Genomic DNA, 24,556 nt, shown 5'->3' with positions numbered 1-24,556 from the left:
CGCTAACCACTACACCGCCATGCCGCCCCAGAGCCATATTAGATATTTAAAACATAAATGGCTTTCTTCTTTTTCATTTTGTCACAACAGGTGTATCAGGACAATGTGTATGGGAAAGGAATTGAGTTTTATTCATATAGAAGAGTGCTGTCTGAAATGGGTCCCCCATACTCCAACACCATGGAGTTGGCGTCATTTCACTCCATCTCCAAGAGTGTCATGGGAGAGTATGTTTTTTTTTAAAGTTGCAGTCAAGATGTTTACATGCACAGATGTGAATGTCAACATGGGCATGGATGTCATGGCAATGTTGGGCTTTCAATGAAGTGTAAATCTATTATCCTCATTCTCAGATCTGCACTGAGCTCCTTGGACTTTCCCATTGTACTGTGTACTCATCTCATTTCGTTATCTCTAGCCGCTTTATCCTGTTCTACAGGGTCGCAGGCAAGCTGGAACCTATCCCAGCTGACTACGGGCGAAAGGCGGGGTACACCCTGGACAAGTCGCCAGGTCATCATAGGGCTGACACATAGACACAGATAACCATTCACACTCACATTCACACCTATGGTCAATTTAGAGTCACCAGTTAACCTAACCTGCATGTCTTTGGACTGTGGGGGAAACCAGAGCACCCGGAGGAAACCCACGTGGACACGGGGAGAACATGCAAACTCCACACAGAAGGGCCCTCGCCGGGACCTTCTTGCTGTGAGGCGACAGTGCTAACCACTACACCACCATGCCGCCCTGTACTGTGTGCTGGTCAGTCCAATTAGTGCTAACAAGCAAACAAACCCTTTTTATGTCGGCACTAAGAACCTACCAGCTGTAGTCAATCATAATCATTAACAGGAAGTTAAGAGGCCTTGGTCTTTGCAAGTTCAGGGATGTTTTGGAACTTTCAGCACCACTGAATTATAATCTAAGTGGGTGTATGTATATTTTTGACCCTGCATATATAATGTTGACCCTGTGTTGATTTCAGAAAATCCAAAATAATTTCAAACTTGTGAACCAAATTCTTGTTATTTTTCTATTAAAGATGTATATTGTACAGTCATTCTGCCACAGGAAGAGAACAGTTCAAAGAAATCACTGAAAGCCCAACACTGCCATGACATTCATGTCCATGATGATGATATTCATGTCTGTGAATGCAAACTTCTGACTGCAGCTGTATATACACTGTAAGGCCAAAAGCATGTGTACACCTGACCAATCACACCCATATGTGCCTGTTGAACATCTCATACTTTCAAACTTTCCACTAGATTTTGGAGTATGTTTGTGAGGATATGTGCCCATTCATTTACAATCCCAAATCAAAAAAAAAGTTCGAACAGTATGAAAAATGCAAATAAACAAAGATTTCTAAATTGACTTTGACTTCATTGCAGACAGTATGAACCCAAGATAATTCATGTTTTGTCTGGTCAACTTCATCCATCCATTATCTGTAGCCACTTATCCTGTCCTACAGGGTAGCAGGCAAGCTGGAGCCTATCCCAGCTGACTATGGGCAAGAGGCAGGGTACACCCTGGACAAGTCACCAGGCTATCACATAGAGACACACAACCATTCACACCTATGGTCAATTTAGAGCCACCAATTAGCCTAACCTGCATGCCTTTGGACTGTGGGGGAAACCAGAGCACCCCCACACAAACACGGGGAGAGCATGCAAACTCCACACAGAAAACCCCTTGCCAGCTACTGGGCTCAAACCCAGGACCTTCTTGCTGTGAGGTGACAGTGCTAACCACTACACCACCATCAACTTCATTTCATTTGTTAATATACATCCTTTCCTGCATTTCAGGCCTGCAACCCATTCCAAAAAGAGTTGTAACAGGGGCAATTTAGTGCTAGTAATGATGTAAAACAATTAAATAATGATGTGATTTGGAACAGGTGATGTTAATCATGATTTGGTACAAAATCAGCATCCAGGAAAGGGCACAATGTATGCTGGATCAGGTTTGAGCCTCTTATAGCCCTTTTCCACTACCCTTTTTCAGCTCACTTCAGCTCGCTTCAGCTCGACATGGCTCGCGTTTCGACTACCAAAAAACAGCACGACTCGGCTCGCTTCAGCCCTGCTTAGCCCCTAAAACTCGCACCGTTTTGGAGTAGGGCTGAAGCGAGCCAAAGCGAGCCGAGTGAGGCTGGGGGCGTGAGCAGACACTCCCCTGTGCACTGATTGGTGAGGAGGAGTGTCCTCACATGCCCACACACGCCCCGCGAGCACGCTGGGATCTGTAAACACCGTAAACCCGGAAGAAGAAGAATTACGAGAATTTCTGAAGCCTTATGCGCCTCGCCTCATCTATACGCTCTTGCCAGTATCTGTTGGCGTTGTCGGTGACAGCAAGCCACAGCACCAAGATCAGCAACACTAACGACTCCATGTCCTCCATGTTTATTGTTTACTCTCCGGGTCGTGAGACTACCGCTTAAAAGCTCACTGATGTCACTGTTTGCGCCGCTTAACGACATCATGTGACGTCCACCCACTTTCGCTAACTCCACCCAATGTGTCCACCCACTTCCAGCCAGCACGGTTCAGCGCGGTTGTAGTCGAAATGCAACCCCAACAGCCCCGCTCAGCTCGACTCAGCACGGCACGGTTCAGCCCAACTCAGCCGCGTTTGTAGTGGAAAAGCAGCATTAGTTCCATTGAAAGGACATTGTAATGCTACAGCATGCAAAGCCTTTCTAGAAAGCCATGGCTTAATGGTTAGAGAAGTAGCTTTTGGACCAAAAGCTTGCTGGTTCAATTCCCTGAATCAGCAGGAATAGTTGAAGTATCCTTGAGTAAGGCACTTAACCTCCAACTACTCCCCAGGCTGCTCTGGGTGTGTTGTATGTTGCTCTGGATAAGAGCATCTGCTAAATCAAATCAGTGATACTAGCGTTGACCAGTCTCGAGACCACTTTTGAAGATCTTGTCTCGGAATCAACCGCATTTTTACTCGGTCTTAGCCATCGAGGACTCAGGATTTTGTTTTCAAGACCATACAACCGCATGGGTCAAGCATGGTGGAGTTGGCGTCATGGCTTGGGCTTGCAGAAAAAGTGAGAATGACCCACAGAGAATGACCCAAAACACAGTGCCAACTAGTGTAGTAGTACTCAAGACTGGTCTCAAGAACACTTTTTGAAGGTCTCAGTCTCGGAAGTGACCACATTTTTACTCAGTTTTGTCTCAGTCTCAGACATAGAGGACTCAGGATTTTATTTCAAGACCAGTCAAGACCACAACTGTGGAAATTTTACTAAATTGCCTTTGCGTTGTGCAATTTATTTTTTAACATCACTAGTGTGATTGGATGTAAAATTTCCTGCTTCAAATGTAACCAATAACATGACTCATTGTTAATTTGAAGCCATGGCATTTATCTACATGGAGTTGTCAATTTTGTTTTAACAAATAGATAAAACAAAAAAATTAATTGAAGCACTTGGCTTTTAACTTTAAGTGACTGAAACTGTTAACACTTTAGAGTAGCAGCTTTGGGACCAAAAGGTCACCAGTTTGATTCCCTAGACCAGCAGGAATGGCTGAGGTGCCCTTGAGCAAGGCATCTACCCCCCCAACTGCTCCCCAGGCGGCTCTGGGTGTGTTGTATGTCACTCTTGATAAGAGCATCTGCTAAATGCCATTTATGTGATGGGAAATCTAGGCAATTGTTTAGGGAAGAACCACTTTGAGCATCTGGATCTTCAGCACATGGGTGTGATGGTCAGGTGTCCACAAACTTTTGGCCATGTACTGTAAATACACATGTATTAATATACATATATAATTTATAAAACATATATTGAAAAGTGTATTAATGTAATACTGAATTGTATCCAATTCAAATTTAAACTCATTTAGTGTCTAAATTCATCGAGTTCAGAATCCTTGGATTCTAAACTCGATGGCAGTTAATAATATCCATGTCTGGGAATTTTTAAAAAATCAGCAACTGATCTTATGCAAAACCCCTTGTGTGGTCAGGTGCGGTCTGCGTGGAGGTTATTTGGAGTTGCTGAACCTTGACCCTTTAGTGATTCCATACATCCTCAGATTCTTCTCCACAACTTCATGCAGTTCATTAAGTGGACAAATCGCTGTGGATGTGATGGTCAACCCTCCACAACCCACACAGCCTTCGTATGAACTCTACACTCAAGTACGATGTGTTAATGCAATAATTTTGTTTCACTAGAATTTTTTTTTTACCAATTTCAAATTTATACTTCTCATTATAAACTTGAATTTCCAGGAAGTTCAGTCTATTAGGAACACAATAAGGAATAATGCCCAGAAGACTGTGGAGGTTCTCAGTGGTTTACCTGGAATCAGCTGTCAGCCAGTGAATGGAGGAATTTTTGCCTTCCCACGTCTGCATTTGTCCCAGTCTGCAATAAAACATGCCAAGGTAAGATAACCAAATATACTAAAGTCGCTAACAACACTAATTGCATTCAAACTATCATATACCATTAGCTAATAGAACATATTCCTTGTAACATATTAAAACCAGACCTGGATTTAAATTTTTTTTAAAAATCTTGCTGTAACTTAATTTATAACTTGCTTTCTTGTACCATTTTGAACCAAATAGTCTGTTTAAGGGACATTTGGACGATTCCGCACATTAAACCATTCAGAAATGTTCAGGCAACATTCTTCTTCTTCCTCTTCTTCTTATTTTTTTAATAAATAATATTTCTTTCCTGAAAGGCTGCATTTTGTTCTGAAATGATTAACAGAGTAGAAAGAAACAGGATTATATTTAAGAAAGAAACAAAATGATAAAATATATAAAAGGTGGCTAATTTGCATCTATGCGAATAAGAACATAAAACACCTTCTAATTATTATTTAATTTGTTTTTGTTATGAACTTACTTTCAGAATATAATTTAGGCAATAGGGCTATACTTTCAAAGTGATCTCATTTGTGAATATCAGAATCATCATCATCTTCTCCCTTGTCCAGCACTATTGATCCACGTCATATTAATTGGAGCATAGTTTTATGCTGGATACCCTTCCTACCACAACTCTCCCATTTCTGGGCTTGGGAACCAACCATTCACACACTCGGACAATTCAGAGTAGCCAGTTAACTTAACTGCATGTCTTTTGACTGTGGGGGAAACCGGAGCACCTGGAGAAAACCTGGGCAGACATGGGGAGAACATGTAAACTTCACACAGAAAGGTCCCTGTCAGCCACTGGGCTCAAACCCAGAACCTTCTTGCTGTGAGGCGACAGTGCTAACCACTACACCACTGTGCCACCCTTTGTGAATATCCAAATTTAAACAAACAAACAAACAAAAATGGATTGACAAAACTTACTTTTCTTCTTCTTGTGATCTTCAGGAAACTCAGATGATGTGATCTTCTGTAGAACATGTGACTTATGGAATACTGTGAAAGGAGTTAGTCCATTTACATTTACTGCATTTGGTAGACACTCTTATCAAGAGCAATTTACATAAGTGCTTTGAAATCTCTATCAATAAATACATTCTGATACCAATTCACTAGGTCATAGACTAAATACTATCCATCTAAAAACTCTGTTGGGGAGGTAATGTAGCAAGAAAAGCACAGACAACACAAGATCTTTTCTGAAAGTACCAAATTAAGTACTTTGGGAAGCAGTAGTTTTTTAGATGTCGTTTGCAAACATCCAGTGACTCAGCTGTTCAGATATCTAGGGGAAATTCATTCCACCACCTAGGTGCCAGAACAGAGAAGAGTCTTGATGCATGCCTTCCTTGTACCTTGAGAGATGGTAGAACTGGTTCAGCAGTGCAAGAGGATCGTAGAGAGTGTGGTGCAGTGCGAGGTGTGCTTTGAAGTAAGTGGGCATTGGTCCATTTTTGGCTCTGTAGGCAAGTATCAGTGTTTTAAATCTGATGCAGGCAGCTACAGGAAGAAGCCAGTGGAGGGAGCGCAGCAACATGGTAGTGTGAGAACTTAGGAAGATTGCAAAGTGTCATGCAGCTGCATTCTGGATCAGTTGCAGAGATCAAATGGTGCTCAGAAGCAGACCTGCTAGGACCGAGTTGCAGTCGCCCAGTCCCAAAATGGCAAGGGACTGAACAAGCAACTGATTGGCCTATGCGGACAGGAATGGATGAATCCTTTTGATGTTGTAAAGGGAAAATCAACAGGAGTGTGACACGTTAGTAACGTGAGACAAATAGGACAGCTGATTGTCCATGGTTGCATGCAGTGACCAAAGGTGAGTTGTCCAGGGAGATCACAAGATCCTGATTTGGGGATGAATTATCTGGGATAAACAGCAGTTCAGTTTTGCTGGCATTAAGTTTCAGCTGATGTGCTACCATCCATGCTGAGATGAGAGCAGAAATATGAGTGTCTGAGGGAAGAAGAGGATGAGTTTATTGTCATCCGCATAAAAGTAGTATGAGGATTCATTTAAGGATATGACCTCAATAAGAGATTGAGTAGAAAGCGAGAATAGAAGGGGACCCAATACTGAACCTTGTGGGATACCAGTGGAAAATCTACATGGAGCAGATGTAGATCCTCCCATATTACCTGGCATGACTGACCTTCCAGGCTGGAAGCAAACCATTGCCATGTAGTATCATGAATTCCGAGACTCATGAGGATGGACAAGAGTCTTGTGGTTGTCAAATGCTGCTGAAAGGTTGAGGAGGATGAGGACTGATGACAGTTTGGCTGATCTGCAAGTAGCTTTTCAATGACAGCCAAAAGGGCAGTCCCTGTGGAATGTGCTGCTTTGAAGCCAAACCGGTTTCTGGCTTCTACCAGGAGATTTTAGAGCACTTCATGCTTCCATCTGCTGATGAGCTTTTTGGAGATGCTGATTTCCTTTTCCAGCAGGACTTAGCACCTACCCACAGTGCCAAAACTACTACCAAATGGTTTGCTGACCATGATATTACTGTGTTTGATTGGCCAGCCAACTTGCCTGACCTGAACCCCATAGAGAATCTATGGGGTATTGTCAAGAGGAAGATGAGAAACACCCGACCCAAAAAAACAGATATCCTGAAGGCCACTATCAAAGCAACCTGGGCTTCAACAACACCTCAGCAGTGCCACAGACTGATCACCTCCATGCCACACGGCATTGATACAGTAATTCATGGTAAAGGAGCCCCAACCAAGTATTGAGTGTATAAATGAATATACTTTTCAGAAGTTGAACATTTCTGTATTGTAAATCCTTTTTTTGATTGATCTTAGGGAATATTCTAATAATTTGAGATACTGGATTTCTGATTTTCATGAGCTATAAGCCATAAAAATCAAAATTAAAACAAAAAAGGCTTTAAATATTTCACTTTACATGTAAGGAATATAGAATATATGAAAGTTTACCTTTTTGAATTACATTATGAAAAAAAGGAACTTTTTCATGGTATTCTAATTTTTTGAGATGCACTAGTATATATTTGTTCACCAGCCAGCCAGACTAGTTACCTTCCAAAGTAACTAGCCAAACAGAAAATCAACTCGCCAAAATTTGTTCATGTATGAATTTTACTCAGGAGTGAAAGTAACTTATTTCTTGCCGGTACTATTATTTTGAGTCATAGTGCGCGCGCAGTGCGCACCAAAAAATACACCTAATTATATATTATTGTCTACAACCGCGATTCCAAAAAAGTTGGGACAAAGTACAAATTGTAAATAAAAACGGAATGCAATGATGTGGAAGTTTCAAAATTCCATATTTTATTCAGAATAGAACATAGATGACATATCAAATGTTTAAACTGAGAAAATGTAGCATTTAAAAAGAAAAAATTAGGTGATTTTAAATTTCATGACAACAACACATCTCAAAAAAGTTGGGACAAGGCCATGTTTATCACTGTGAGACATCCCCTTTTCTCTTTACAACAGTCTGTAAACGTCTGGGGACTGAGGAGACAAGTTGCTCAAGTTTAGGGATAGGAATGTTAACCCATTCTTGTCTAATGTTGGATTCTAGTCGCGCAACTGTCTTAGGTCTTTTTTGTCGTATCTTCCATTTTATGATGCGCCAAATGTTTTCTATGGGTGAAAGATCTGGACTGCAGGCTGGCCAGTTCAGTACCCGGACCCTTCTTCTACGCAGCCATGATGCTGTAATTGATGCAGTATGTGGTGTGGCATTGTCATGTTGGAAAATGCAAGGTCTTCCCTGAAAGAGACGTTGTCTGGATGGGAGCATATGTTGCTCTAGAACCTGGATATACCTTTCAGCATTGATGGTGCTTTCCAGATGTGTAAGCTGCCCATGCCACACGCACTAATGCAACCCCATACCATCAGAGATGCAGGCTTCTGAACTGAGCACTGATAACAACTTGGGTCGTCCTTCTCCTCTTTAGTCCGAATGACACGGCGTCCCTGATTTCCATAAAGAACTTCAAATTTTGATTCGTCTGACCACAGAACAGTTTTCCACTTTGCCACAGTCCATTTTAAATGAGCCTTGGCCCAGAGAAGACGTCTGCGCTTCTGGATCATGTTTAGATACGGCTTCATCTTTGAACTATAGAGTTTTAGCTGGCAACGGCGGATGGCACAGTGAATTGTGTTCACAGATAATGTTCTCTGGAAATATTCCTGAGCCCGTTTTGTGATTTCCAATACAGAAACATGCCTGTATGTGATGCAGTGCCATCTAAGGGCCCGAAGATCACGGGCACCCAGTATGGTTTTCCGGCCTTGACCCTTACGCACAGAGATTCTTCCAGATTCTCTGAATCTTTTGATGATATTATGCACTGTAGATGATGATATGTTCAAACTCTTTGCAATTTTACACTGTCGAACTCCTTTCTGATATTGCTCCACTATTTGTCGGCGCAGAATTAGGGGGATTGGTGATCCTCTTCCCATCTTTACTTCTGAGAGCCGCTGCCACTCCAAGATGCTCTTTTTATACCCAGTCATGTTCATGACCTTTTGCCAATTGACCTAATGAGTTGCAATTTGGTCCTCCAGCTGTTCCTTTTTTGTACCTTTAATTTTTCCAGCCTCTTATTGCCCCTGTCCCAACTTTTTTGAGATGTGTTGCTGTCATGAAATTTCAAATGAGCCAATATTTGGCATGGAATTTCAAAATGTCTCACTTTTGACATTTGATATGTTGTCTATGTTCTATTGTGAATACAATATCAGTTTTTGAGATTTGTAAATTATTGCATTCCGTTTTTATTTACAATTTGTACTTTGTCCCAACTTTTTTGGAATCGGGGTTGTATATTTCAGACAATTTTGTAACAAGGACAGTTCATTCTTAAGAGCAGGCCATGAAGGGGGGGATTTGGCATATCAACACTTGTGTATGTAATATTTTGTAAAAAATAATGAGATTATTCACCAAAAACTCAGTTTTCTTATCTTTAAGGATTACTCCCATTTGAATATTTTGAAAGGACCAGGAGCCAATGTTTCTGGAGCTGGACGATATTAAATCATGGAGAGATTTCCACAAACTTTGGACAATTTCACATTTGTAAAACAGGTGCTCTGTCGTTTCCATATCTGTTTTGCAAATATAACAGTTTTCTACATCAAATTTAAATCTTCTTTTTATAAATTCATTTGAGGGATCAATGTTATTTATAGTTTTAAAATGAACTTCTTTACCTTTTGGGGAAATTGGGAATTTTAAGTATCTTGTTCGAATAGATAATAAATCAGAATTGTTATAATCTTTCAGAATGAGTGAGCTTTTTGTTATACTTGGATATAAAGTGTTTACTAAGTACTGCATTAAAAATTTATTGTTACATTTTTCGTCTACTAAATCCAGACCATGTATCTTTACTTTGTGTAAATTTGGAGTTGGTATGTTCAAAATATTATTCTTAAAGGTGCCCTTCCACCAAAAACGTTTAATACTGGCTCTTTTTGAAATACCATAGTTCACTCCGAGTTGCATATGCATGCTGCATGTGAAAATGTAATTCTACTCCCATTCCCTGCATTAGCTTATGAAAGAAAATAGTCGGAAAAACAAGCGGATCAGAAAAAGCCATACGAAGTGACGTCACTTCGAAAATTAGTATTCATGGCCTCGCCCACCTTGGCTTGCGACCGCCCACGGGAAGGAAGTTCGGATTTAAGCGCGAGGAGAGATAGCAGAGCCAGTGTTGCCAGATTGGGTGGTTTTAAGTGCATTTTGGCGGATTTGAACATATTTTGGACTGGAAAACGTCAGCAGTATCTGGCAACACTGAGCAGAGCCAATCTCGTCAGTAGCTAACGAAGAGGACCTAAAGCCTAGGTCACAACCGGACGTACGATTTTTTGGCTGTGCGATTTTTGGCGTTTCCCAAATCGCTGCGTTTTTTTTGTTCATGGAGAAAGACACACGTTGGCCATAAGTTGGTCTTGCAACCTGAAAAAAAACGTAAGCGCCCGTAGAGTTTGTTTGACATGACAAAGAACCTCTGCGGCCGGTCTGCGGCCAGTCTACGGCTTGAAAATCAGCATGTCACACGCGCCCCCGCCGTGCGTTTCACGCGTGCCCTCCGTGTGTTTCTTGCGTTTTTTGCGCGTAGACCGGCCGTAGGAGCACGTACGGCCGGTTGTAACCGAGGCTTAACAGCAAGTAGAAAACATGTCTGAACAAGTTCGTGCCTGTGTTATTTGTGGCAGTAACACATCAACATTACATTTCTTGCCCAAGATAGAAGATCTGAAGAAGAAATGGTTGGAATTTATCTTTGGAACACCACCAGTGAAGTATAATGCAGCGTTAGTACTGTGTTCTGATCATTTCAACCACAGTGACTTTTCAAACTTCGGTGCCTTCAGTAGTGGTTTTGCTTCGAGGTTTCATTTAATCCCTGGATCTGTGCAGTCAAGACGATCGACCACCAGCTCACAAGCTGTAACTAAAACATGAACTTTTTCTTCAAAGGTTTTTGTTACAAAATAGCATGTTCATATTCTCCACATTAGCATGCATAACATGGTCACAAGCTAGGCAGGGATGAGAGTTTTTTCCACTTTTTCTGAGTAACAAACGACCTTTTTATATTATGCCAAATCCGTTGAGAATTTTTTTATTAATTTCGGAGGGTTGGGGTATGTTCCTTCATGCTGTTCAAACTTTATTAATTCCAACGATGTTTACACATTATTTGTAAGTCGCCATCTTTAGTCTCGTTTAAATCTCGTTGAATGGGATGTAAAATTCGTGTTTACATTGTTATTCGTCAAAACATCGATGTCGAGACCATAATAGCCAATCAAAACAGTTTTTACAAAGACACCCACATCCGCTTGTTCTGACCCACTGGAGGTAGCATCACAGTGCTGTTAGCCAATCAGAGGTAACACGTTTACATGTCATGAATATTAATGAGTAAGAGCTGAAATCCTGTCGTTCTCCTGCCACCCACTCCTCCAGCAAACTAGAACAGCCTGAAACAGGAGAACCACAGCATTTTTTTCACCAAAACCGGCTCACATGGCATTCATTCATACTAGAGACCACCGCACAATTAATGAAAAAAAGATGCAATGACACCTTTAACAATTGGATCAAGGCTCTTGGGATATTTTGTGTGACTTTCCTATAGGTCTCACTGGAGCAACTCATACTATATTTAGCATTAAAATAATTTAGCTCAAGAATGTTTCCATTTCCATCCAAAATATGCATAACAGACCAAATTTGTTTTGCCATCCTGTCTTCCATAAACATAGACCTCCTCTGACTCAATAGTCTCCCGCATATTGATAGTGGCTCCCTGATGCCCGCAAATTGGAGAATATCTCCCGGAATCTAGAGTAAGCGAGCAAGCGCGTGCACGCAAAACATTAATGTCTGCATCGTGCATATGATGGAGTGTGCGAGAGAGAGAGACTGCGCGTGTGCCTGTTCATGAAGCGCATGCTAGACAAAGAGCATCCTGATTGGTTTACAGACATCTCAACGTGCAGACCGGAGAAAAACGTCCAATATATTATTATTTGTTGATATTATATTATGGTGCTCTGTGCGCGCTAGCCAGCCTGCCCCGGAGCGCGCTAGCTCAGTAAACTAGTAAATACAGTAAAGGAAAAACTTCTAATGGGCCATGTCTCAACAGACTAAGAAGTTATTTCAATGGCATTTAATAACATTTTGTTTATCCTGAGGACTGAAAGTAAATGAAAATGAACAAACCTTAGCTGTCAGTGAACAATCCTGGTGGAAGCAGGTAAACGTCATTCTCTAAGCCTGCTAACCTCAATTTTTGCAAATACCTCTCCCTCTGCTCACCCTGTAAATGCCCTACGTCGCTGGATAGTGAAGGTGTTTTCTGCATCTCGCTCCTTTTTCTTTTATGTTTTTCGTTTGTCGCCTTCCTCGCATTCAAACTGATTCGAGCCGTGATGTCCAAAATGGCAGCCTCACATGACTTGGTCATGTGGGTGAAAAACCTCAATACACACATTGATGAACACAGACATGGCACGAGCCCTGTACAGTGGGGCTTGAAAGTTTGTGAACCCTTTAGAATTTTCTATATTTCTGCATAAATATGACCTAAAACATCATCAGATCTTCACACAAGTCTGAAAAGTAGATAAAGGGAACCCAGTTAAACAAATGAGACAAAAATATTATACTTGGTCATTTATTTATTGAGGAAAATGACCCAATATTACATATCTGTGAGTGGCAAAAGTATGTGAACCTTTGCTTTCAGTATCTGGTGTGACCCCCTTGTGCAGCAATAACTGCAACTAAACGTTTCCGGTAACTGCTGATCAGTCCTGCACACCAGCCTGGAGGAATTTTAGCCCATTCCTCTGAACAAAACAGCTTCAACTCTGGGATGTTGGTGGGTTTCCTCACATGAACTGCTCGCTTCAGGTCCTTCCACAACATTTCCATTGGATTAAGGTCAGGACTTTGACTTGGCCATTCCAAAACATTAACTTTATTCTTCTTTAACCATTCTTTGGTAGAACGACTTGTGTGCTTAGGGTCGTCTTGCTGCATGACCCACCTTCTCTTGAGATTCAGTTCATGGACAGATGTCCTGACATTTTCCTTTAGAATTCGCTGGTATAATTCAGAATTCATTGTTCCATCAATGATGGCAAGCCATCCTGGCCCAGATGCAGCAAAACAGGCCCAAACCATGATACTACCACCACCACGTTTCACAGCTGGGATAAGGTTCTTATGCTGTAATGCAGTGGTTTCCTTTCTCCAAACATAATGCTTCTCATTTAAACCAAAATTCTATTTTGGTCTCATCCATCCACAGAACATTTTTCCAATAGCCTTCTGGCTTATCAACATGATCTTTAGCAAACTACAGACAAGCAGCAATGTTCTTTTTGGAGAGCAGTGGCTTCCTCCTTGCAACTCTGCCATGCAGACCACTGTTGTTCAGTATTCTCCTGATGGTGGACTCATGAACATTAACATTAGCCAATGTGAGAGAGGCCTTCAGTTGCTTAGAAGTTACCCTGGGGTCCTTTGTGACCTCACCGACTATTACACGCCTTACTCTTGGAGTGATCATTGTTGGTCGACCACTCCTGGGGAAGGTAACAATGGTCTTGAATTTCCTCCATTTGTACACAATCTGTCTGACTGTGGATTGGTGGAGTCCAAACTCTTTAGAGATGGTTTTGTAACCTTTTCCACCCTGATGAGCATCAACAATGCTTTTTCTGAGGTCCTCAGAAACCTCCTTTGTTCGTGCCATGATACATTTCCACAAACATGTGTTGTGAAGATCAGACTTTGATCGATCCCTGTTCTTTAAATAAAACAGGGTGCCCACTCACACCTGATTGCCATCCCAATTGATTGAAAACACCTGACTCTAATTTCACCTTCAAATTAACTGCTGATCCGAGAGGTTCACATACTTTTGCCACGCAGAGATATGTAATATTGGATTATTTTCCTCAGTAGATAAATGACCAAGTATAATATTTTTGTCTCATTTGTTTAACTGGGTTCTCTTTATCTACTTTTAGGACTTGTGTGAAAATCTGATGATGTTTTAAGTCATATTTATTCAGAAATATAGAAAATTCTAAAGGGTTCACAAACTTTCAAGCACCACTGTATATATATAATTATACAGCACACCTAATATTTGGGTAAAATGTCTCCTCGCAAGATAAACACTGACCAAACATTTTTGTTTACCATGAACAAACTTCTGGCAGAATTCTGGTTGGATGTTTCACGACTCTTCATGGTAGAGTTCAATTAATTTTTTTTTCTTGGCATGGACTCGGCTTATAAACACGGTCCATATATTTGCAATAGAGTTGAAGTCAGGGCTTGTTTTAAGCTTAATATTGGCCTGCTTTATCCTCCACAACCAGCTCTGATGCGTGTTTGGGTTCATTGTCCTGTTGTAAGTCCCAAGTCTTGTTCAAGTTTCTGATGGTTTATGCTGAAGAATTCTGAGGTCGTCCTCCTTCTTCATTATTCCATCCACTTTCTTCAATGAACCAATTCCACTGGCAGCAAAACAGCCCCAGAACATGATCCTACCACCACCACCACCAGCTGGTACAGTGTCCCTCTGCACATGGTGGTCATTGTGGCCAAACAACTCAATCTTTGTCTCATCTGACCATACAACTATCCTCCAGAAGGCTTTTTCTTTGTCCGTGTGGTCAGCTTCAAACTTTAGTTAAGCTTGAAGGTGTCAGTTTTGGAGCAGGGGGTTATTTTTTGGATAGCAGCCTCTTAGTCCATGGTGATCTGAACTGTAGACAGTGATCCATCAGCTTCCAGTTCATGGCAGGGCTGTGCCATGGTGGTTCCCAGGTTGTTCCTGACCATCCAAACCAATTTCCTTTCAGCTGAGGGTGACAGTTTGGGTTTTCTTGAAGCAAAGTGGCTTGGCAAAGTGTCTACACCTCACAATAACTTGGATACAATTGTTTGAACTGATCTTGGAATTTGCAGTTGTTTAGAAATGGCTGTAAGAGACATTATGGAGTTGTGTATATCTGCGATCCTCTTTCTCAGATCTGCACTGAGCTCCTTGGACTTTCCCATTTTACTGTGTGTTCGTCAATCCAATGAGTGCTGTAAACAAACCCTTTTTATGAAGGCACAGAGAAGCTACCAGTTGTAGTCAATCATGATCACTAACAGGAAGTAAAGAAACCTTGGCCTTGGCAAGATAAAAGACATTTTGGAAGTTTCAGCAGCTCTGAATTAATAATCTAAGTGAGCATTTGTCAATTTTTGACCCTGTATGTATAATTTTGACCCTATGCTGATTTCAGAAAACCCAAAGAAAATTAAAACTTGTGCACCAAATTCTAGTGTTTTTTTTTATTAAAGATATATGCTGTACAATCATTCTGCCACAGAAAAAGAACAGTTCAAAAAAATTCCTGAAAGCCCAAATATTGCCATGACATTCATATCCAAGATGACATACACTACCATTCAAAAGTTTGGGGTCACTTTGAACTTTCCTTATTTTTGAAAGAAAAGCACTGTTCTTTTCAATGAAGATCACTTTAAACTAATCAGAAATACACTCTATACATTGCTAATGTGGTAAATGACTATTCTAGCTGCAAATGTCTGGTTTTTGGTGCAATATCTCCATAGGTGTATAGAGGCCCATTTCCAGCAACTCTCACTCCAGTGTTCTAATGGTACAATGTGTTTGCTCATTGCCTCAGAAGGCTAATGGATGATTAGAAAACCCTTGTACAATCATGTTAGCACAGCTGAAAACAGTTTAGCTCTTTAGAGAAGCTATAAAACTGACCTTCCTTTGAGCAGATTGAGTTTCTGGAGCATCACATTTGTGGGGTCGATTAAATGCTCAAAATGGCCAGAAAAATGTCTTGACTATATTTTCTATTTATTTTACAACTTATGGTGGTAAATAAAAGTGTGACTTTTCATGGAAAACACAAAATTGTCTGGGTGACCCCAAACTTTTGAACGGTAGTGTAAATGTCACTGTACGTAAACTTCTGACCACAAATGTATATCGTATATATGTTTGTGTATATATGTATGTGTATAGGACAAGCAGCTGGAGCCAGACTTCTTGTACTGTTTGTATTTGCTGGAGGATAAAGGCTTGTGCGTCGGACCTGGATGTATGCACGGACAAAAAGAGGAAACCTATCACATTAGGTGCTCTTCATACCTTCACTTGGAGTTATATACATTTTTTTTTTCCTGAATGATCTTACTGCAGAAATAAGAACTACTAGTTTGCTATTGGTGGTTATAATTTATTATGCTATCCACATTCACTGGATATGAGCAATTGCGTGCTCTGATTGGCCACTCTACTACTAAGCTATCAGCTCATTTACCATGAATAGAGAAAAACAAAATGGCGGCGCATGTTGCTGAACCAACCAAGGACGAAATAAAAACTCGACTTGAAAACAAAACCCCCAAAAATAACAAATTTAAAAAATAAAAACAAAGCAACAAAAAATGGAATGAAAGTATTTGATGGTAAGAACTTTTTTTCCCCAAGAATTATTATAGCATTTTTCACAAATTGCTCCTGTCATTTTGTCGTTTTTTATTTATCATATTTGCAAAAAAACAAAAATGCTCCATTTCTCAAAATCCAGGGAATGTTTAGAATAAAACAGCTATTCCACTCAATCTTGTTGTACATGGTTTAGAGCCAACTCGGTGTGACATGCCTCGTTGGCTATCAGCTCATGTACGACTCGATTTTGTGGAATAACTTAATTATCCAGGGAGCCTATATAAAGTCAGTGGTAGTGTATTTTTTGGGATGTTATCTGTGATGTTTCAATTATCCTTGACAATGTGTGCTCAGTTTTTATGCACTGTCTCGGCACATGACACTCAGCCTTGTATGGTCTCTTAATTGAACATGTGCATGTACTGTTTTCTAAAGGATTTCCCTGGCAACTCCGGAGGAGACCATGAAGGATGTGCTGCAGAGGCTGAAGAATTTCCATCTCCGTTTCATCCAAGAGTTTCCCTGATCAGCCACACTGACATGAGAAATCTGTTCATCAACATTTGTATACAGTGGATATAAAAAGTGTACATACCCCATTAAAATGATCGTTTTTTCTGATGTAAAAAATGAGACCATGATAAATAATTTCAAAACTTTTCCCACCTTTAATGGGACCTATACAATACCTGTACAATTCAACTGAAAAACAAATCTGTTAGGGGGGAAAAACATAAAAAATAAAAAACGTACAATAAGCTGGTTGCATAAGTGTGCACATCCTTAAACTAATACTTTGTTGATGCACCTTTTGATTTAATTACAGCATTCAGTATTTTTAGGTCGGAGTCTATCAGCCTGCAAAAGCGCTCCAAATCTGTCAGATGGCGAGGGCGTCTCTTGTGCACAGCCCTCTTCAGGTCACTCCACAGATTTTCAATTGGGTTTAGGTCTGGGCTCTGGCTGGGCCGTTCCAAAACTTTTTTGGGGTCATTGTCATGCTGAAAGATGAAATTCCTCTTCATCTTCAGCTTTCTAGCAGACACCTGAAGGTTTTGGGCCAAAATTGGCTGGTATTTAGAACTGTTCATAATTCCCTCCACCTTGACTAAAGCCCCTGTTCCAGCTGAAGAAAAACAACCCCAAAACATGATGCTGCCACCACCATGCTTCACCGTGGGTATGGGGTTCTTTTGGTGATGCGCAGTGTTGTTTTTGCGCCAAACATACCTTTTGGAATTGTGGCCAAAAAGTTCAACCTTGGTTTCATCAGACCAGAACACATTTTCCCACATGCTTTTGGGAGAGTTGATGTTTTGTTTTGTTTTTTTCAAAATGTAGCCGGGCCCGGATGTTTTTCTTTGACCCTACCTCATAGTCCAGACATATGGAGAATACGGGAGATTGTTGTCACATGTAGTACACAACCAGTACTTGCCAGAAATCCCTGCAGCTCCTTCAGTGTTGCTGTCGGCCTCTCGGCAGCCTCCCTGACCAGTTTTTGTCGTCTTTTCATCAACTTTGGAGGGACGTCCAGTTCTGGGTAATGTCACGGTTGTCCCATATTTTCTCCACTTCTTGATGATGGTCTTCACTGTGATCTAATGGCGTGGACATGTTTTTGTCCCCTTCTCCTGACTGATACCTTTCAACAATGTTTGAAACATTGACACTTTGTAAGCTCTCTGCGAACCCTGGCTTTTGCTGGAGGATGCAACTGAGTAAATCTCTGAACTTTATTTGGGGTTAATCAGAGTCATTTTCATTGATGGCAAGCATGAACCCAAAAAGACTGAATGCTGGAATTAAATCAAAAGGTGCTTCAACAAAGTATTAGTTTAAGGGTGTGCACACTTATGCAACCAGCTTATTGTACTTTTTTTTTATTTATGTCCCCCCCCCAAACAGATTTGTTTCATCTCATCTCATCATCTCTACCCGCTTTATCCTGTTCTACAGCGTTGCAGGCAAGCTGGAGCCTATCTCAGGTGACTACGGGCGAAAGGCGGGGTACACCCTGGACAAGTCGCCAGGTCATCACAGGGCTGACACATAGACACAGACAACCATTCACACTCACATTCACACCTACGGTCAATTTAGAGTCACCAGTTAACCTAACCTGCATGTCTTTGGACTGTGGGGGAAACCGGAGCACCCGGAGAAAACCCACACGGACACGGAGAGAACATGCAAACTCCGCACAGAAAGGCCCTCGCTGGCCACGGGGCTCGAACCCGGACCTTCTTGCTGTGAGGTGACAGCGCTAACCACTACACCACCGTGCCGCCCCCAACAGATTTGTTTGTTTTTTAATTGAATTGTATAGGTTATAGGTCACATTAAAGGTAGGAAAAGTTTTGAAATTATTTATTGTGGTCTCGTTTTTTTTTTACATCAGAAAAACCTATCATTTTAACAGGGTGTGAACACTTTTTATATCCACTGTATGTTCAGAGTCCTGGTACTTGGCTACTTCAGTCAATTTTCTGGACTTCATGTTCAGAGTATGCAAATTACCAACTTTTGAATAGCGATCAATTCTGTAATGTCTGAGCTCTGTATTAAATCCTTGACTCTGAATACAACCCTCAAGCTCAAGCAGTGACAGTAAGAAAAGACACCACCGTAAAGTTTTAATGTTAGACACTTATAGCGTAAACCATAATCAAATAAATGTAATAAATTAACTCACTTTCAGTATAGTAATGAACACACCTTAACAAGGAAGAACTGTAATTAAAAAAAAAAAGTCTGCGAACAATAAATAAAGCCACTGTGTAATAACCTCAATCCAAATGGTTTGTCTTTCTGAAAGTCAATTTATTAAATAAAGAATAATGTGCAGTTTTACATATAGATTAAATTTGAACACTCAATATATACACTTCTATGCACATATTTCACAGATGTTGACAAAGTGGATGTCAAATTCACTTAATCATTTCATTAAAATGCCATTGTTGCTGCAGTGCTGTAAAATAGGGTTATGACTGTGAGTGTTTTCAAAATTTCTACTTTCCTGATGTTGCATTTGGTGAACTTTTACTCATATATTACTTTTTTGAAGTTATTTTTATTGGGTCATGCAAAAACCTCCCGCACCCAGCATCACCTCACTTTTGATAAATACATGTATATTAAATAAATAAATCATGATTATAAAATAAATTCATTGAAAGATGTGTAAAGTACTTTTATATAACAATAAATTGCTTAACAATTGTAATAATTATAATTGTTAATACAAATGTAATAATTTTATTAAATTTGTATTAACAATTCTAATTAACTAACAATTGTATTAATTAACAATTATAATGAACAATTGTTGTAATAATTGTTAATTAATACAAATTTAATTTATTATTAAATTTGTATTATTATTACAATTGTTAAGCAACTTATTGTTATATAAAAAGTAAGTAAAAGTTCACCAAATGCAACATCAGGAAAGTAGAAATTTTGAAAACACTTTCAGTCATAACCCTACTGTAAAAGTTACGCACATATTTCCCATTACACTCGGCATGGGGTTGGATCTGAGATCAGCAGTCACCACTATGAGACATCAGTGTTCCCATTGAATACATAAACATTTATAAGCAGTACCAGTCAAAAGTTTGGACACACCTAATTCAAAGTTTTCTTTATTTTTATTAATTAAAAAGACACTTCACGTCTTAAAGTAATGATGGATGTCGTGTCTCTTTACTTAGTTGTTCGGTTCTTAGCATAATGTAGCACTTCTCTCACTTGGACCTGTATTGTGCTATTTACCACTTATTTAGACTACTAGATTCCTGAGTTGTGAAATGAGGTAATGACTAGAAATATATAAAAAAAACTGTAAAACTTTATTTTGTACAGATTCCTGGTATGAAGAAGAGAAGAGCGGTTAAAAGAAGAGTATTAGAGATTAGAGTTATTAGAGAAGAGAAAACAGGCAGAGTTGCAAAAGCGATACGTATATATCCAATACAAAATTAAACAAAATAGTAATAGAATGTAATTCACATCTGTGCTCTGGGAGTAGTGAATAAATAAAAAAAACACCACTATCGCTAATAATAGTGCACTTCACATTCACTTCCCAGGTGTTCAACTACAAATCAGATATCAGAGTGATAACAATAATAGTGAGCCGTTCAGCTCACTATTAAATTGAGGGAAAAGACCTTACAACTTGTAAACCAGAATAAAATAAAAGCCGTATGGCAATTGTTGGGTATTCACCCAAATACACAACTTTGTACATACAAACAAAAATAAGTGCAAGTAATACTGATACGGTAACAGTGCAATCCCACTCAAAAGTCGTTCACAAAGCATTCATTCACACACAAGTCTATTAAAGAAAGTCAAGTCAAGTTAGAGTATATAAAGTAGGGTCTTCTTTTTTTCCAGGAAAGAGAAAAGTATCTTAAATGTCTTATCTGTACTCCTTGAGACAGGAACAGTTGGTGAAGGCGACCTGCAGCAGTTGGCCAGACTGCTACAGGCGCATCAGAGAACGGGGGGTTTCAAGGGACAGGCTCGCCATCTTCAGGTTTTCTCTGGAGCTCGCGGTGAATCAATCCGTATCAAAAAAACCAATCTACACGAAATATCATGACAGTTACTCATCAACTTCCAATCCAAATTTTTATGTGATATTTTCTATAGCATCAGTATCTCCATCAGTATCAACATGTAAACAATCAGTCAGTACCGCTATAGTGCCCTGAAACATAGCAATGTCTCAGCTGTAGCTAGCTGACGGCTAGTGCAAGCTAACAGTAAACCAACACTAGCTTAAGCGGACCGTATACAGTACATATGAATTACAAGGCAAACAAATGTGAATCATTAAGGAAAACTACATGTATAATGAAAGGAAGTGTATACCAATACACACTATACACTGAAATGTCGATCAGAAGTCAAACAAATTACTATTTCCCTCACAATATTAGCAGGCTAATATTAATTTATTGGTGGGCTAATACCATTACATATTCCATAAACACATTTGCTACGGACATTCACGTCAAGTAAATTCAATGTTAAGATTGAATAACAAAAGTAAACGTGGGAATACCACTCATATTCAACAGGTAAGGGTCTATACTACAGAGTAAATACTTCGATTGGTTTTTGTATAACCTTTATGGCTTCTAAATCACTATTATATTCACTATGGAAATTCTGATTCACGAAGCGTTTGAATAACTCACCGAAGTTCTTCAGGTGTATTACAAAAGAGAAAAGGTGTTCTTCAAGTAGAAAACGGGAAAAAGAGAAGTTCAACGGTGGAAAGAAGTATAAGATGTTAAAGAAGAAGTTGTAAAAAGTTATATCAAGACAAGTTCAAAGTGACGTTCTAGGGTTCGTGAGGTTCGAGCTAAAGTCTTGACGTTCAATCTACAGATGCGCGCGACAGAGTCTATGCGCATGCGCGTGCGGTGCATTAAAATCTAGCAGGGCTACACACTCCCCTCCTGAATCTGCATGAGTCCCTTCATGCGTTACATTCGATTACACATTCAGTATTAACGAAGAATTATCACTAGTGGATATCGAACTGAGTGCAGTGTTAAAGCTTTCTAGGATGGTTTGTGCAAATGAAATTAGGGGTTGACCTAGTTGGGGGTAATGAAAACGACCTGGGGGTTGTCGGGTCCGAGTTGACCTACGCACTAGGGTTTCACCTGCTGTATCTGTAACAGTGTCTGTGGGGGTATTTTGGGGCTGTGAAGCTACAGGTTCTGTGGGTGTAAGAGTGTCTGCATGTTTCTCAGCTTGCTGACGTTCACTACTGGGACCAGGTAAGTTTGGCTCTGCTTCAGTCTCCTCTTCCGAGGAGATTACAGTAGGGATATCCTCAGGACCGTGGGACACCTCACCTTCTGTCACAGGAATTGGTTCATCATTGTGTTCTGATGTATTCACCACAGGCATGTCAGTGACACCTGTCTGAGGGCGGTTCAGAGCTGAGATGGCCTGTTGTGGCATCACTGAAGGGGAATGTCTGTCAAGTGGACGGCAATCAGAGGTTGCAGCAAGGGGCAATGTCTTTGTGACGTCACAGGTTCGGGTGAACCGTCTTTCAATGAAAGGTGATGGGCTGGCTGGACCCTCATCATCATCCGATGAATCATCAGGCTCCTCCTGAGCATTTAGGGATGGATTTGCTCTGGTCTGAGTTCGGCGAACAGGTTCTTGGGTAGCTGACTCATCTCCCTTGTCAGTTGCTCTGGTACGTGGTTGACAGATGGGTTCTGGGGCAGCTGGCTCATCATCTCCATCAGATAGTTGTCCACATGGCAACAGGAGGTCTCGGTGGAGAGTTCTTGTTGGTCCATCTTCACTCACTGGCTGGACCTTGTACACAGGTAAATCTCCCATTTTCTGCAGAACACGATAGGCCACAGGCTCCCATTTATCAGCCAACTTGTGCTTGCATCTTAGACGGAGATTCCTGACCAGAACCTGATCTCCCACTTCCAGTTTGGTTTCTCGCACCCGTTGGTCAAAGTTGTGTTTGTTTCGCTGCGCTAGCTTCTCAGCATTGGCTGTGGCAGTCTTGTAGCTCTCCTGAAGACGAGACTTGAGTTTTTGAACGTACTGGGAATGAGACTGGGGTGTTGCTTCTCTGACTGGCAGGTTAAACGCAATGTCGACTGGTAATCTTGGGTGTCGGCCGAACATCAACTCATATGGACTGTAACCAGTAGCTTCATTCCTGGTACAGTTGTACGCATGAGTGAGCGGCTTCACAAAGTCACACCAGTGACTCTTCTCTTTGTCCTTCAGAGTGCCAAGCATATCCAGGAGCATACGATTGAAACGCTCAACTGGGTTGCCTCTCGGATGGTAAGGGCTCGTTCGGACTTTTCGTATTCCTGTAACAGCACAAAGTTCTTTGATGATGTTGGACTCAAAGTCTCGTCCCTGGTCACTGTGAAGACGTTCTGGGAAGCCATAGTGCACCAGGAACTGCTCCCAGAGACATTTTGCCACTGTCCATGCTTTTTGGTCTCTTGTTGGGATGGCAACAGCGTAGCGAGTGAAGTGGTCTGTGATGACTAGAACGTCTTTGATGTTTCGACTGTCTGGCTCAATGGAAAGGAAGTCCATGCACACAAGTTCCATCGGCCTGGATGTCTTGATGTTGACCAAGGGAGCGGCACGTTCGGGCTGTGCTTTCCTCCTGACACATCGTCCACAGGTCTTGATTTTGTGCTGAACATCAAATGACATTCTGGGCCAATAGAAGCGCGACCGCACCAAGTCGACAGTGCGGTCGATCCCCATGTGGCCCATATCATCATGAAGGCACTTCAGCACGGAGGCCCTCAACGGTTCAGGAAGCACAAGCTGGTAAGCTAGGTGGTCGTCGCATTGCCGTTTTCGGTACAGGAGGCCATCTCTCATGACAAAACGTTTCCACTCTCTGATCATCAGCTTGGGGTCTTGGGAATGAGTGGCCGGATCTCCCGGTACACTGTTTCCTGCTTCCAGAGCTTTGATCACACATGCAATGGTGGGGTCGTCTCTTTGGTGCTGGATCAACTCATCATTGGTGTACGTGGGTATGAGCACACATCTCTCAAAGTCTGGCTCATCGCCATAGACGTCAGGGACAGCATCGACGTCCATGGCGAGAGACTCAACAAGGGTCATGTCAGGCAGGTCACAGCCACCCCGGTCAGACAGGTGACGGGTACAGACGGCGTCGATAACATTGCAGGAGAGGCTCTTTAACTCTGTTGAAGAGTCCAGGTGCTGTACTGCAAACTCAAGGATTCTCTCTCTCTCTTCCACAGACGATGGGTCATCCCATGATGCACGGGGAATTCGGGAGAGCGCATCAGCATCTTGATTTCTGGCCCCAGCCCTGTACTTGATCTCAAAGTTAAACGTTGACAAGGCCGCTAGCCAACGATAACCCACAGCATTGAGCTTTGCAGACGTCAGTACGTAGGTCAACGGATTGTTATCAGTCACCACTGTAAAGTTGTTTCCATACAAGTAATCCTGAAACTTTTCTACGATGGCCCACTTCAACGCCAGGAATTCAAGTTTATGGGCTGGATATCGGGCTTCAC

The 24,556-nt window shown here is 41.1% G+C and overlaps 1 protein-coding gene across 1 annotated transcript in view; it reads left to right on the top strand.

Annotated features, from left to right (window-relative positions):
• The window catches only part of LOC132885747 (alanine aminotransferase 2-like), a 52,233-nt gene extending 35,241 nt beyond the window's left edge, over nucleotides 1-16,992 (top strand). Inside the window, exons 7-11 of the mRNA XM_060920319.1 lie at nucleotides 91-227; nucleotides 4,011-4,185; nucleotides 4,279-4,434; nucleotides 16,038-16,150; nucleotides 16,902-16,992. Of these exons, the coding sequence (XP_060776302.1) occupies nucleotides 91-227; nucleotides 4,011-4,185; nucleotides 4,279-4,434; nucleotides 16,038-16,150; nucleotides 16,902-16,992 (672 nt within the window). The remainder of the gene's footprint in view (nucleotides 1-90; nucleotides 228-4,010; nucleotides 4,186-4,278; nucleotides 4,435-16,037; nucleotides 16,151-16,901) is intronic.
• Nucleotides 16,993-24,556: the final 7,564 nt, after the last annotated feature.

This window comes from Neoarius graeffei, chromosome 1, assembly GCF_027579695.1.
Source record: "Neoarius graeffei isolate fNeoGra1 chromosome 1, fNeoGra1.pri, whole genome shotgun sequence".
Taxonomy (NCBI): domain Eukaryota; kingdom Metazoa; phylum Chordata; class Actinopteri; order Siluriformes; family Ariidae; genus Neoarius; species Neoarius graeffei.
Note: the sequence above shows the minus strand (reverse complement) of the source record. Positions and strands in the feature narration are given on the sequence as shown.